The sequence below is a fragment of the Ranitomeya variabilis genome, chromosome 4, assembly GCF_051348905.1.
Source record: "Ranitomeya variabilis isolate aRanVar5 chromosome 4, aRanVar5.hap1, whole genome shotgun sequence".
Lineage (NCBI taxonomy): Eukaryota > Metazoa > Chordata > Amphibia > Anura > Dendrobatidae > Ranitomeya > Ranitomeya variabilis.
The window spans coordinates 215,684,965-215,700,220 of record NC_135235.1 but is presented as its reverse complement, the minus strand read 5'-3'; the positions used below and the strand labels follow the sequence as shown (position 1 = coordinate 215,700,220).

General features: G+C 43.8%; 1 protein-coding gene across 3 annotated transcripts in view; it reads left to right on the top strand.

The window, feature by feature from the left end:
* DEDD2 (death effector domain containing 2) overlaps window positions 1-2,695 on the top strand; it is a 41,717-nt gene extending 39,022 nt beyond the window's left edge. For all 3 annotated transcript variants that reach the window (XM_077259929.1, XM_077259930.1, XM_077259931.1), the window contains one exon: window positions 1,142-2,695. In XM_077259929.1, coding sequence (XP_077116044.1) covers window positions 1,142-1,515 — 374 coding nt within the window. In that variant the 3' untranslated portion in view covers window positions 1,516-2,695. The remainder of the gene's footprint in view (window positions 1-1,141) is intronic.
* Window positions 2,696-15,256: the final 12,561 nt, after the last annotated feature.

Genomic DNA, 15,256 nt, shown 5'->3' with positions numbered 1-15,256 from the left:
CGTCTGCAACAAAGCAGCCACTTGTCTTCTGCTCCGCTCTGTCGATGGGGTGTGACGGTCTGTTATGCTGATTGACAGCCTGCTACTTAACTGCAGAGAGCAGTTGTCAATCTGCATGACGTCGACTGAGCAGCATGGAAGAGGAAGGGCTGCTCTTGCAGCAGGAGCAGTCCATGACCGCCGAACAAGGTTAGGAGCGACCTGCTTTTTTTTTTTTTTTTTTCCTAAGACCTAGAGTAAAAAATAAACTAGTCCTGAAAAACCCCAGCTTTATTCTAGCATTGACCTATAATGTATTGCCTCCTTTTGTGAGAGCAAAATACAGGTCCTGACATTTTCTCTAGCCCTTAGCGGCTTTTTCATAATTTTATACAGGATTCATCATTAATCCTTAACCCTTTTGTCCACTCAAGCAAAAAAGAAAAAGGGGGAATCTCCCTTCCGCTAGAATTGGCTTCCTATAGCTCCGATTTCCCGCTCCCCTTTCATTGATCTTAACACTTCAGGGAGATGTCATTTGTATGTACAGACAAGCGCACAGAAATGTTCTATTTTGCACTCTTGATTAAATACTTCTACAGGTTGACTGACCTTCAACAAGAACAGGAAAAAAAAAAAAAAAAAAAGCGGGGGGAAAAAAAAAATCACTTAAGCGTATGTAACAAGCCACCTATTTGTTCTCCTATCCAAGTGGTATTCGTTCTGGTCGTATTTTCCCATTCCTACTTGTTTTGTTAATTAATACTAAAACAAATCCAGTAAAAGCTGCAGATACTTTAACGAGCCATTTGACGTTGCAACCATCTAAAAACAAGACTCAGACTTTAAGTGATTATACCTACATGTCCTGTTACCATTAAGAGAAAAAAAAGCTCTGAAATATGAGGACAAGTCTGTTTCATTTGTAGAACATCTCCTAAATCTTAGCATTGGCTGCAAACTGGTAACTACAATGTGCTCTTTAGTGCTTTAGAGCTGTTACAGCTTTGCTGGTCCTTCATATTTTGAAGGATATTCTCTAATAGTGGTTAAAGTTGCATGATTTTGTAGAATTTTATATTTACTTTTTTCTAATTGTTTCTGTTTGTTCTTCCCTCCCTTTTTTTTGTTTCCCCCTTTTCCCCCTACCTCCGTTTTTCAGGAATCAGATTGCGCGTTCGAGCAGAGTACTGCCACCACGACGCGATTCTTAACCAGAACGTTCTGTCCATAAAGCAGGATCCGCTGGAGAAGCAGTTTGATCTGTTTAGCCAGTCCAACACTGTGCTAAAATCCAGAGACCTGGGCTCCATTATCTGCGATATTAAGTTCTCCGAACTGTCTTACCTGGATGCTTTTTGGACGGACTACATGAATGGCTCCCTGCTGGAAGCTTTGAAAGGCGTTTTCATCACAGATTCTCTGAAGGAAGCTGTAGGACAAGAAACCATTCAGCTTCTCGTTAATGTAGATGAAGACGATTATGAGGAAGGTCGGAGAATGCTGCTGGAGAGCTTCCCTCAAAGGGCGGATTGAGCTCCTTACATAAACTTGTGTTACCGTTGAGAAGTACTTAACTGTGTTAAGTGTCTGCTGGTTACCAGGAATAAAAATATATTAACTGCGTGTCGGCTTCTCCGCAGAGTCCTGCGTTTCTAAGGAGTGTTACTACTTGGACGGGAAGAAAAATTGATTTTTCAAAGGGGATGTGAAATATCAAAAATCTCCAGATCAGAGGCCGATGTATTCATGATCCCATTCCAGTGCTAAAACAGGGTTGTGGGAGATTATTACAATAGTTTGGTTTTTTTTTCAATTTGGGGAAGCGCTTACTACATCTTCCCATTCCTATATATACACCAGGCAGTACCATACTGACTGCGTATTTTTGTCTTCAATCATACCCCTAAAGGGTAAAAAAAAATTTTTTTTTACTAAACACTCTATAAGCAAAATAAAAAATATGTTGTGCTAACTTGTATGGCTAAAATTAATAATTTGCGACTGAAGGTCTTTGAAGACCTCTTTATTTGGGAATTCTAATTTTCATGTTTAAATATAAAAATGTATGTATAAATAAAACCGTGAACATAAATGGATAGAGACAGCAATATAATATAATATTTATTGGCAGCAGATGCTGCTGGTTTATTATATACCTCTACCTCGTGGCTCTACTCCTCTTCCTACTATGGCTGTAGCGAGACTAACGAGTATGATAACGGGTGAGCGGAGGATATAGTAAGACGAGGAGGGGAAGGTAATCGGTTGCATGGCATCACATGCATTGGTCTTGCATCTAGTAAGCGGATTGGCGTAATTTTCATAGATTGAGTCGCCTACAAACACGATTGCTTCTGGTTTGCATAGACAAACATGCTTTACTACTGTGTACTGCTGGTTAGCATGACTTTAAATGCAACAGTGGTTTCACAGAACAGTGCAGAAGATTGGGGGGGATGCTTTTTGCTTTTCCACTATGAAGGGATGAAGGACCCTGCACCAGGTATTCTTGTTTCGTTAAATGTGCTCCTTGTCATCCCTTTGACTTGTATAACAAAATTATCTTTGTACTGGATCCCATTTAAAGGGATATTTTTTACTATGTATATAAAAGGCTTTTAGAGAAAGCTTTGAAAAAAAAGTTTTTTTTTTTTTTTTTTGTAACATTTCAAAATGTCTCTTGTAAAAACATAATAAAGACGTCTATTCAATATTGAATGTTTTTATTCTTGGCATTTATCAAAGTGCATCGTGAAGCTTTTGAAGACTTTCTGCATTTATTTTATTAGCAGTTTTTGTATAGAATGGTGGATGAGGTGGAAGTGATTCAGAAAGTGATCATCCTGAAAACAAGAAAACTGGGTACTGAAAATGTGACCGTTGTGTGAAAGCGTTGGCGCCTTTCCTGATTTCCTATTCTTTTGCATGTTTGTCACATTTAAATATTAGACAAAGATAACACAAAATGCAATTTTTAAATGAAGGTTTTTATTAACCCCTTCATGCCACAGCCCATTTTTTGCATTTGTTTTTTGCTTCCCAGAGACATAACTTTTTTTTTTTTTTCTTTTTTTTTTTTTTTAAAGTATTCTGTCAATATGGCCATGTGAGGGCTTATTTTTTTGCGGGACGAGTTGTTCTTTCGAACGACACCATTTGTTTTACCATATAGTGTATCGGAAACAAGAAATTCCAAGTGTGGTTAAATTGCAAAATGAGTGCAATTCCACAACTTTTTATTTTTTTAATTTTTTTTTACCATATTCCCCAAATGCTAAAACTGTAGGTCATAACGCGTTCGTAGATACCAAACGTGTCCGGATTGTTTTTTTAAGTGGTGAAAAATCCAAAGTTTGTTTAGAAAAAAAATAAAAATTTGTGCCATTTTCCATGTTTTGGGGCTTGGGTGAGGGCTTGTTTTTTTGCGTACCGAACTGTTTTATTGATACCATTTTGGTGTAGACAGGTACAATCTCTACTTGCTGTCATCTGCTGCTTATCATCCTGCAACATTTCCTTTAATCGTATATAACAGTGCCTGATGAATGTTTGCTAAATTCATTTGTTGCATTGTATTCAATACTTACCGCTGTACATCCATGCTGGGGTCACAGGAGATACTATTGGGTGCAAGGTGTTGCAGCATATGGTTGCAGTCAGGCCCAGTGCCTTTGATCATGTAACCTCCCCCGGTGTGTTGGCCAATTGCTAATTTATCCCAAATCTGCTCCCACAATCCCTCTCACCTGATCCTCTATTTAGTCCTTTAAATTTAGTAGCATTCTAGGGGGGCACGCGTGCGGGTCAGGTACGAGTCTCCCGGCAGCTAAAGTATCGTGAAGTGCAGTTATTTCAACGGCAGTTAGTCACAACAGGAGTCAGGACCCCACTCTAATGCATCTGTCTCTTTTGGGTATGTCTGCTGAATAAGCACTTCTTATTACTTGGACCTAGCTTTTGTATTAACGCATCTTACTCCTTCACCATGTTTACATATGCCCTTACAGTGTTTGCTCCATTAATCCTCTCTCTCCTTCGCTATCCACAAACCCCAGCACCCTCTAACCAAATAATCATCTCCCCTTCCCTCTTTCCTTCCCACCTGTCCTCCTCTGCTGACCTGCTCCTCAACCTCAAATCTCTCCTAATAAAACACAAAACAAGCCGGCCACTCTCGTCCCACCTGCTCTCCCTCTCTCTGCTTCACATCAGTGCTGGTGACCTATCTCCCAACCCTGGACCCCCACAGCCCATACCTCCCATTGCTACCCCTCCTACCGCTTCCTATCTAGTATGAACTACCGCAATCTTTCCAACATAAAACCCGTGCCCCTGACGCCCACCCACCTGCTCCCTCTCTCTGGAGCACTTTGGAATGCCCGCTCCATCTGCAATAAGATTCATATGATTCACAACCTTTTTCTCTCACAAGCTTGCCTTCCTCGGCCTCACAGAAACATGGTTAGCCCTCTGACACAGCCTCCCCTGCTGCACTGTGTTACGGTGGCCTCCACTTCACCCACACCCCTCGCCCCGGCAACAGACATGGTGAAGGAGCGGGTTTTCTCCTTTCTTCAAACTGCACCTTTAACCCAATCCTACCTCAACCCTCCCCTCTTTTGAAGTCCACTCTGTCCGCATCTACTCTTTCTCCAACCTCCAAGTGGCCATCATATACCGACCTCCGGGCCCGGCCACTGCCTTTTATTGACCAATTCTCCACCAGGCTTCTTCACTTTCTCTCTGCTGACATTCCCACCTTCATCATGGGTGACTTCAACATCCCCAGTGATACCCTTCAGACAACAGCCTCCAAACTTCTAGCCCTTACTTCATCTTTTGGACTTACTTAGTGGTCCTCCGCAGCCACCCACACAGACTGACATACACTAGACCTGGTCTTCACCTCCCCTCTCCCTCTTATCCGACCACCATCTGCCCACTTTCTCATCCCTGTCCTCTTCACCCATGTCCAGCAACATGCGCACCCCCACAGAAATCTTGCACACCTAGACACCCACACGCTCTCTGACTCTATCATACCACTGGCATCCATATCCTCACTCCATGACACAGTGCCACTGCTTTCTACAACGCCACTCTTGCATCAGCTATTGACATGGTCGCCCCTCTCGTTCATTCGTTCATGGCAGAGTGCGACATTAATAGACAACACTGGCACAATAACACCACTAAAAAGCTCCGGCAAGTGTCCAGGGTTGCAGAGCTGCATTGGAAGAAAACACATTCGCAAGACTACTTCACTGCATTCAAACAGGCAACAATCGCTTTCAAATCTGCTCTTACCTCTGCTAAACAGGCCTACTTCACAACCCTCGTATCTTCCCTATCCTACAACCCCAGTTATTCAAAACCTTTAACTCCGCCGCCCCCTCCAACCTCCCTCTTCTCTGCTGAGGACTTTGCCACACACTTTAAAATTCAGATCGACCAAACAAGGCAAGTCTTCATTGTTCAACCACCACAACCCCTTTGTATAACAGACCAATGCCCAAACCCCATAACCTCTCTATCCAACATAACTGAAGGGTGGCTTAACTGTCTCCTCTCCAAATCGTACCTCACCACCTGTGCGCTCGACCCCATCCCACCTCCTCCCCAACCTCACCACCACCACCACTCTTATACCATCCCTAACCCACCTCTTCAACCTATCACTATCTTCTGGCACCTTCCCTTCTTCTTTCAAACATGCCACAATCACGCCTATCCTTAAAAAGCCAACCCTCGATCCAACTGCTATGTCCAGATATCGCCCAATATCGCTGCTCCCATTCGCTTCCAAACTCCTGGAGCAGCACGTCCACCTGAACTTTCCTCCCACCTCTCATCTAACTTGCTCTTTGACAATCTACAATCTGGTTTCCGCCCCCATCTCAACTGAGACAGCCCCACATTTAGCGTCTCCCACTCCCACACTACCTCCTCATCCCACCCTCTCTGTTGGAGTCCTCCAAGGCATTGTTCTAGGACCCCTACTATTAATCTATACACTTGGCCTGGGACAACTCAAAAGTCCCATGGATTCCAGTACCACCTATATGCTGATGACATTCAGATCTACTTTTGTGGCCCAGACCTCTTTGCTCTCCAGAATCCCGGAGTGTCTATCAGCCATATCCTCCTTCTCCTCTCATTTCCTCAAACTCAATGTGGACAAATCTGAACTCCTCATCTTTCCTCCATCTCATAGATCTTCCTTACCTATCTAATCTATCACTATTAACAACATCACGCTTTCCCCTGTACCAGAAGTCCGCTGCCTCAGAGTAACCCTTGACTCTGCCCTGTCCTTCAAACCGCACATCCAAGCTCTTTCTAGCTCCTGTCGCCTCCAGCTCAAAAATATCTCCAGAATCCATCCTTTCCTCAACTGTCAATCAACTAAAATGCTTGTGCATGCCCTCATCTCCCGCCTTGACTACTGCAACATCCTTTTCTGTGGCCTCCCTGCTAACACCCTTGCACCTCTCCAGTCCATCCATAACTCTGCTGCCCGACTAATTCATCTCTCTCCTCGCTACTCCACCGCTTCCCCCCTCTGCAGATCTCTTCACTGGCTCTTATTCCCTCAGCGTATCCAGTTCAAGTTAATAATACGGACCTACAAGTCTCCTCCATATATCTCTGAACTAATCTCCCGATACCTTCCCTCATGTAATCTCCGGTCCTCCCAAGACCTCCTTCTCTCCTCCATACTTCTTCGCTCCTCACCTAATCGCCTTCAAGACTTCTCCCGAATATCCCCTATCCTCTGGAATTCTTTGCCCCAACACGTCCGATTATCAACCACATTCAGATCCTTCAGATGGAACCTGAAAATCCATCTCTTCAGGAAAGCCTACAGCCTGCACTGACCCCACTGCCTCCTCAGCGCTACTGCCTCATCAACACTGGAGCTCCTGCAACCCTCAACATATTGTCTCCTTCCCCATAATCCTGTAGAATGTAAGCCCGCAAGGGCAGGGTCCTCGCCCCTCTGTATCAGTCTGTAATTGTTAGTTTGCTTACGATAAGGCCAGGTTCACATTGCGTCTATGGCGTCCGTTAGACGGACTACGTTACACCGCGGCATAACGCGGTGTAACGCAGTCAGTTAACACCGCCATTATGCCCCATGTCGGATGCATCGCAAGCTCATGCCCACAATGGGCGTGTGCTAGCGATGTGCCGTCATTGAGTGGACGGACCCTCGGACACTGGCTGCAGCGTTTCCGGGTCCGTCACTGCTAGAGCAGATAGCGCAGATAGAGCTAGCAGATGCTCTAACGCGATGACACATCAGCACTTGCGTTAACAGCAGCCCGTTAACGCATGTGTTGAATGGGCTGCTGTTAACGCAATGTGAACCTGGCCTTAGTGATATTTAATTTGTATATGACCCCTTTCTCATGTACAGCACCACAGAATCAATGGTGCTATACAGTCATGGCCAAAAGTATTGACACCCCTGCAATTCTGTCAGATAATACTCAGTTTCTTCCTGAAAATGATTGCAAACAAATTCTTTGGTATTATTATCTTCATTTAATTTGTCTTAAATGAAAAAACACAAAAGAGAATGAAGCAAAAAGCAAAACATTGATCATTTCACACAAAACTCCAAAAATGGGCCAGACAAAAATATTGGCACCCTCAGCCTAATATTTGGTTGCACAACCTTTAGACAAAATAACTGCGACCAACCGCTTCCGGTAACCATCAATGAGATTCTTACAATGCTCTGCTGGAATTTTAGACCATTCTTCAGAGTAACCCTGAGGAAGGAGTGCGTTACACTCCGAAACGCGTCGGTTTGCTTTTTGCCCTAGTGAGACTCCGTAGGCCTGTGACGTCACACGCTGCCTGGCAGCGCCGGCCATTTTTTTCCAGTACAATCAGGAGCGCCTCCGGCCAGGATGGTTCCTGGCTCTGTACTGTTCACTGGCACCCGGTCCTCTGGCTGGACAAGTGGTAACCAGTGTGTGCCTACCTGACCGCCACTGCTTAGAGGACCACCCTCACCAACAGACTCCTTGTCCATCTTTGTGGAGCATCGCATGCATCTGGTGGTATATTCACCACAAGCCATCAGCTAGACTATTACGGTATGTGATTTACTATTTACTTACCCCAATAGGTATATATTGTGCATACTAATTGCGATACATTCTAATCAAAGGTGGGAACAGTGTCAGTCAGCCGACATTTGATTGGACACTAGTGCAGAATATTCACCATATTTTGCAGGATTTGCATAGATCAGTTAGATAATATTTTTTAGACCCTCGTGGCGCGGTATTTATTATTTTATAGTGATTTAGTTATTGCCAACAACTGTTAGGTGCCACAGGTAAATTACAGGTGCTGTTAATTACACAAATTAGAGAAGCATCACATGATTTTTGCGAACAGTGCCAATACTTTTGTCCACCCCCTTTTTTATGTTTGGTGTGGAATTATATCCAATTTGGCTTTAGGACAATTCTTTTTGTGTTTTTCTTTTTCATTTAAGACAAATTAAATGAAGATAATAATACCAAAGAATTTGTGTTTGCAATCATTTTCAGGAAAAAACTGAGTATTATCTGACAGAATTGCAGGGGTGTCAATACTTTTGGCCATTACTGTATAAATAAATAATATTTTGATCGCCCGTTATTGCATTTTTATGAAAGGTTGCAGTGAACAACAACAAAAAAAAGGCAATTCTGGCATTTTGACTTTTTTTCGTTACGCCGTTTACCGATCGGAATAATTCTTTTTATTGCTTGAGCGGGCGATTCTTAACGGGACAATTCCAAATGTGTATTTTTAATTTATTTTTTTTTTTAATTGTTTTCTTTTGAGTGGTGGGGTGATTTAAACTTTTTTTTTCAAAGTTTAAAAAAAAAATAAAAAATATTTTACACTGGCTTCAATAGTCTCCACGGGAGACTAGAAGCTGCAATCATCCGATCGCTTGTGCTACATAGAGCAGAAATGCTCACTTGCTATGAGTGCCGAGCGGCGCTCATAGCAATCCAGCAATGACAACCACAGGGTACTGCAGATCCCGGGTTGTCATGCCAACCCATCAGAGACGTGGTCATGTAACGGGCGCTGATGGGCAGGATTAGTGACGCGCTTCCGATGCAATCACATTAAATGCCGCTGTCTAACGACTGTAAGGGGCACATGTCAGCTGTTCCAAATAGTCAACATGTGCCAGGAAAGATGCTGGCTCAGATCCCACATCAAAGGTAGAGACACAACATACACTGTACATATAAGGTGCATGTTGTGAAGGTGTTAATGGAAAAAGAAATCCAAGTCTGCAAGGCCCTGAGTTCAAATTCTCTATCTACAGGCAAGGCTGAACACACCTGTTCTCCATCAAGAAATCACTTAAATAGGACCTGTCTGACACCGTGAAGTAGACCAAAACATCATCAAAGATAAACATGCCGTGATCCAAAGAAATTCTGGAACAAATGAGAAAATAATTGAGATCAAGCAGTCTGGAAAAGTTTATAAAGCTTTGAGACTCTAGCAAACTACAGTAAGAGCCGTTATTCACAAATGGCGAAAACATGGAACAGTAGTGAACCTTCCCAGGAGTGGCCAGCTGACCAAAATTACCCCACGAGGGCTGTGGCGACTCATCTGAGAGGTCATAAAAAAACTGTAGGCCTCAGTTAAGGTTAGTGTTCATGACTCCACCTACGTGGCAGAGTTTCAAGACTAAAACCACTGCAGAGCAACAAGACCATAAAGACTCGACTCAGTTTTGACAGAAAACATCTTGATGATCCCCAAGACTTTTGGGAGACTGGTCTGTGGATTGACAAAAGAAAAGTTGAACTTTTTGGAAGGTGTATGTCACATTACATATGCAGTAAAAGTAACAGCATTTCAGAAAAGGAACATCATACCAACAGTAATGTAAGTCCGCAAGAACAGGGTCCTTCTCTCTGTACCAGTCTGTCATTGTAAAATTTGTTTACTGTAAACGATATCTGTAACTTCGTATTTAACCCCTTCTCATTGTACAGCACCATGGAATTATTGGTGCTATATAAATAAATAATAACAGTAAAACATGGTGGTCTGATACTGTTTTGCAGATTTAGGACCTGAAAGACTTGCTGCGGTAAATTGAACCATGAATTCTACTGTCTACCAAATAGTCCGACCATCTGTTCCTGACCTCAAGCTGTAGCGCACTTGGGTTGTGAAGCAGGACGATGAACCAAATCATACCAGCAAGTCCACTTCTGAATGGCTTAAGAATACCAAAATTAAGACTTTGGAGTAGCCCAAAGTTCTGACCTAAATCTGATTGAGATGCTGTGGCATGAACTTAAAAAAGGTGCTTCATGCTCAGAAACCCTCCAATTTGGCTGAATTGCAACAAATCTGAAAAGAGGAGTGCTGTAAAAAGACTCATTGTCAGTTATTGCAAATGCTTGATTGCAGTTATTGCTGCTAAGGGTGGCCCAATCAGTTATTAGGTTTAGGGGCAGTCACTTTTTCACACAGGGCCTTGTAGGTTTGGATTTCTTTTCCCCTGTGTTCCCGCAAAGCGCAGTATATATGGCACCGTGATTGCGCTGGCTCATGCTGAGTGGGAAAATGCCAGCTGATTTTCCCACGCTGAAGAGTTCATTTTAGTTCAGGCCGCCAGTGAGCGCAGCTTCGGTGACGTCACCGAAGCGCCACTCCCACCATTTCATTCACTCACCAGTAGTTTACAGCTGGGAGTGGTCGCATTAGCAGTGCTCCCAGTTGTAAGCCGGCTTAATGTCACCTTTCAATAGGAAGGTGACATTACCCCACTTGCCACCACTACAGGTTAAGTGGGAAGAATCGGGCAAAGCTCCAGAATTGGTGCATCTAATAGATGTGCATTTTCTGAGCAGCTGCGGGCTGCTTTTTTTTTTTAGGCTGGGGGGGCCCATATCCATGGCCCCTTACCAGCCTGAGAATAGCAGCCCGCACCTGTGAGTTTTGCCAGGTTGGTTGTAAAATATAGGGGGGAACCCACGTTTGCTTTTACTTTCATTGTCCCCTGCTCGCCGGCACAGCAGGGGACAATGGATGAAAGCCAGGTTCAGCACCACGCAGGGGAACAGCACTTATAGTAGCGCTGCTTCCCCCGCGGCCCTCCGTGTGCACAGAGGACAGTGTACATTGTACTCCGTGTGCGGGACGTTTGGCGGGCCATGTGTCCGGGTAAAAACGGCACGTTAACACCCGAAACACTGATCAAACAAGATCGCAGTGTTCCGTGGCATAGGGAAGCATCGCGCAGGGAGGGGGCTCCCTGCGTGATTCCCTGATACCCTCGAAACAACGCAATGTGATCGTGTTGTTCCGAGGGTCTCCTCCTTGCAGGCCCCTGGATCCAAGATGGCCATGGGGTCCGTCTGGGTCCTGCAGGGAGGTTACTTGTCAGTGCCTGCTGAGAGCAGGCGCCGGCAAGCCTCCTGCACTGCCTGTCAGATCGCTGATCTGACATAGTGCTCTGCAACGTGTCAGCTCAGCGATCTGACGCTATGAAGTGATGTCACACCCTCGGTAAATGTAAAAAAAAAAGTTAACGTGTAAAAATATTTTTTTTAAATTCCTAAAGGAAAAAAACAAATATTGTTAGAATAATTTCTTTGTGTAAAAAACAAAACAAAACACCAACACATATTTAGTATCGCTGCGTCCGTAACGACCCGACCTGTAAAACTGTCCCACTAGTTAACCCCTTCAGTGAACACCGTAAAAAAAATAAAAAACGAGACAAAAACAATGTTTTATCATCATACCACCAAACAAAAAGTGGAATAACACGCAATCAAAAAGACGCATTTAAATAACCATGGTACAGTTGAAATAGTCATCTTGTCTCGCAAAAAACGAGCCGCCATACAGAGTCATCAGAAAAAAATAGTTACAGCCCTCAGAATAAAGCGATGCAAAAATAATTATTTTTTATATAAAATAGTTTTTATTGCATAAAAGCGCCAAAACATAAAAAAATATAAATGAGGTATCGCTGTAATCGTACTGACCCGAAGAATAAAACTCCTTAATCAATTTTACCACACGCGGAACGGCATAAACGCCCCCCCCCCCCCCAAAAAAAAAAAAAGAAAAATTCATGAATTGCTGGTTTTTGTTCATTCTTCCTCCCAAAAATCGGAATAAAAAGCAATAAAAAAGTCATCTGTCCGAAAATGGTATCAATAAAAACGTCAACTCGTCCCGCAAAAAACAAGACCTCACATGACTGTGGGCCAAAATATAGAAAAATTATGGCTCTCAAAATGTGGTGATGCAAAAACAATTTTTTTGAAATATAAAGAGTCTTTTAGTGTGTGACAGCTGCCAATCAAAAACCCGCTATAAATAGTAAATCAAACCCCCCTTCATCACCTCCTTAGTTAGGGAAAAATAATAAAAAAAAATGTATATTTCTATTTTCCCATTAGGGTTAGGGCTAAGGTTAGGGTTGGGACTAGAGATGGGGTTAGGGTTGGGATTAGGGGTGTGTTGGGCTTAGGGATGTGTTGGGCTTAGGGTTGGAGTTAGAATTGGGGGATTTCCACTGTTTAGGCATGGCGTCCGATCTCAATTCCAGCCAATTCTGCGTTGAAAAAGTAAAAGAATGCTCCTTCCCTTCCGAGCTCTGCCGGGCGCCCAAACAATGGTTTACCTCCACATATGTGGGGTACTCAGGACAAATTGGACAACAACTTTTGTGGTCCAATTTCTCCTGTTACCTTGGGAAAATAAAAATTTGGGGGCTAAAAAAATCATTTTTGTGGGAAAAAATGATTTTTTATTCTCACGATTCTACGTTATAAAACTGTAGTGAAACACTTGGGGGTTCAAAGCTCTCACAACACATCTAGATAAGTTCCTTGGGGGGTCTAGTTTCTAATATGGGGTCACTTATGGGGGGTTTCTACTGTTTAGGTACATCAGGGGCTCTGCAAACGCAACGTGATGCCCGCAGACCATTCCATCCAAGTCTACATTCCAAACGGCGCTCCTTCCCTTCCGAGCTCTGCCATGCGCCCAAACGGTGGTTCCCCCCCCCCCCCCCCACATATGGGGTATCAGCGTACTCAGGACAAATTGGACAACAGCTTTGGGGTCCAATTTCTCCTGTTACCCTTGGGAAAATAAAAAATTGGGGGCGAAAAGATCATTTTGGGGAAAAAATTATTTTTTATTTTTATGGCTAGAAAATGCATTATAAACTTCTGTGAAGCACTTTGGGGGTCAAAGTGCTCATCACACATCTAGAACAGTCAGTTTTTCTATATTTACTATGTATTGCTTTTTCTGACTTGAACGCCCCACCCTTCACCATGCTGTGATTTTAATTACATCCAAACACAGTTGGTTCTAACCTCCTCTATAAATGCAGGCTTTACCATTTTATTAGCCATAGGTAAGTGTTCACACTAGGCAGACAGGTTAGTTACCCATTCGATCTGAGATTACCTTGACCTTTGGTGAATGGGCTCACAACTTTTGGCCAAATCTTGTGCTAAAAATCTCATGTGTTTTTTCATAAATTTCACAAGCCATTATGCTGTTCACATTTCATGTATTGCACATTTCCTTGCTTTAGCACAATAAACTTGAGTGCAGCCATTATCTATTTGCTATGTAAGACTTTTTGGTTATGCACCAGTTCAGACTAGATGGCTGTTCAGTCAGTTTTTCTATATTTACTAGTTATGGCCCCATAGATGCCCCATATAATGCTCCATGCAGTTATGGCCCCATAGATGCCCCATATAATGCTCCATGCAGTTCATTATGGCCCCATAAGATGCTCCATATACAAATATGCCCCATATAATGCTTCATGCAGTTCTTTATGACCCCATAGATGCCCCATATAATGCTCCATTCAGTTCTTTATGGCCCCATAGATGCCCTATATAATGCTCCATGCAGTTCTTTATGGCCCCATAGATGCCCCATATAATGCTCCATGCAGTTCTTTATGGCCCCATAGATGCTCCATATAATGCTCCATGTAGTTCTTTATGGCCCCATAGATGTCCCATATAATGCTCCATGCAGTTATGGCCCCATAGATGTCCCATATAATGCTCCATGCAGTTATGGCCCCATAGATGCCCCATATAATGCTCCATGCAGTTATGGCCCCATAGATGCCCCATATAATGCTCCATGCAGTTATGGCCCCACAGATGATCCATATAATGCTCCATGCAGTTATGGCCCCATAGATGCCCCATATAATGCTCCATGCAGTTATGGCCCCATAGATGCCCCATATAATGCTCCATGCAGTTATGGCCCCATAGACGCTCCATACAGCATTGTGTCACATGTAATGCTGCTGCTGCAATAAAAAAAAAAATCACATACTCACCTCTCGTTGCTGCTCCTTAGCGTCCCGTCTCTCCGCACTGACGGTTCAGGCAGAGGGCGGCGCGCACACTAATACGTCATCGCGCCCTCTGACCTGCACAGTCACTGCAAGAGGACGGGAAGACGGAGTGGCGCCCGGCAGATGGAACTCGGACAGGTGAATATGAAATACTCACCTGCTCCTGACGCTGTCCCTGCCTGTCCCATGGTACGTGACGTCATGCCAGGTCCTTCTCGCGCAGGGCCTGTGATGACGTCGCGGTCACATGACCGTGACGTCATGGCAGGTCCTTCGCGCATACCATCCTTGCCACCGAAACCTGCCGGCGGAAGGTGAGTATATAATGATTTTTTTTTTCTTTATTATTATTATTTTTAAACATGTTTTTACTATTGACGCTGCATAGGCAGCATCAATAGTAAAAACTTGGTCACACAGGGTTAATAGCAGCGGTAACGGAGTGAGTTACCCGCGGCATAACGCGGTCTGTTACCGCCGGCATTAACCCTGTGTGAGCGGTGACTGGAGGGGAGTATGGAGCGGGCGCCGGGCACTGACTGCAGGGGAGTAGGGAGGGACTAATCGGACTGTGGCCGTCGCTGATTGGTCGCGGCAGCCATGACAGGCAGCTGGCGAGACCAATCAGCGACTTGGATTCCATGACAGAGGCCGCGACCAATGAATATCCGTGACAGACAGAAGGACAGACAGTCAGACGGAAGTGACCCTTAGACAATTATATAGTAGATTAGAGTATCACTTTCAGCCAGTACCAGTAATCTCTTCTCTTTAGGCCGCTGTAACCTTACTTTCTCCAGTTTTGTTGCTTTTTTGTTTTATTTGGCTTGTCTATATGTAAATCCCTTTTCATTCAGCCGATTT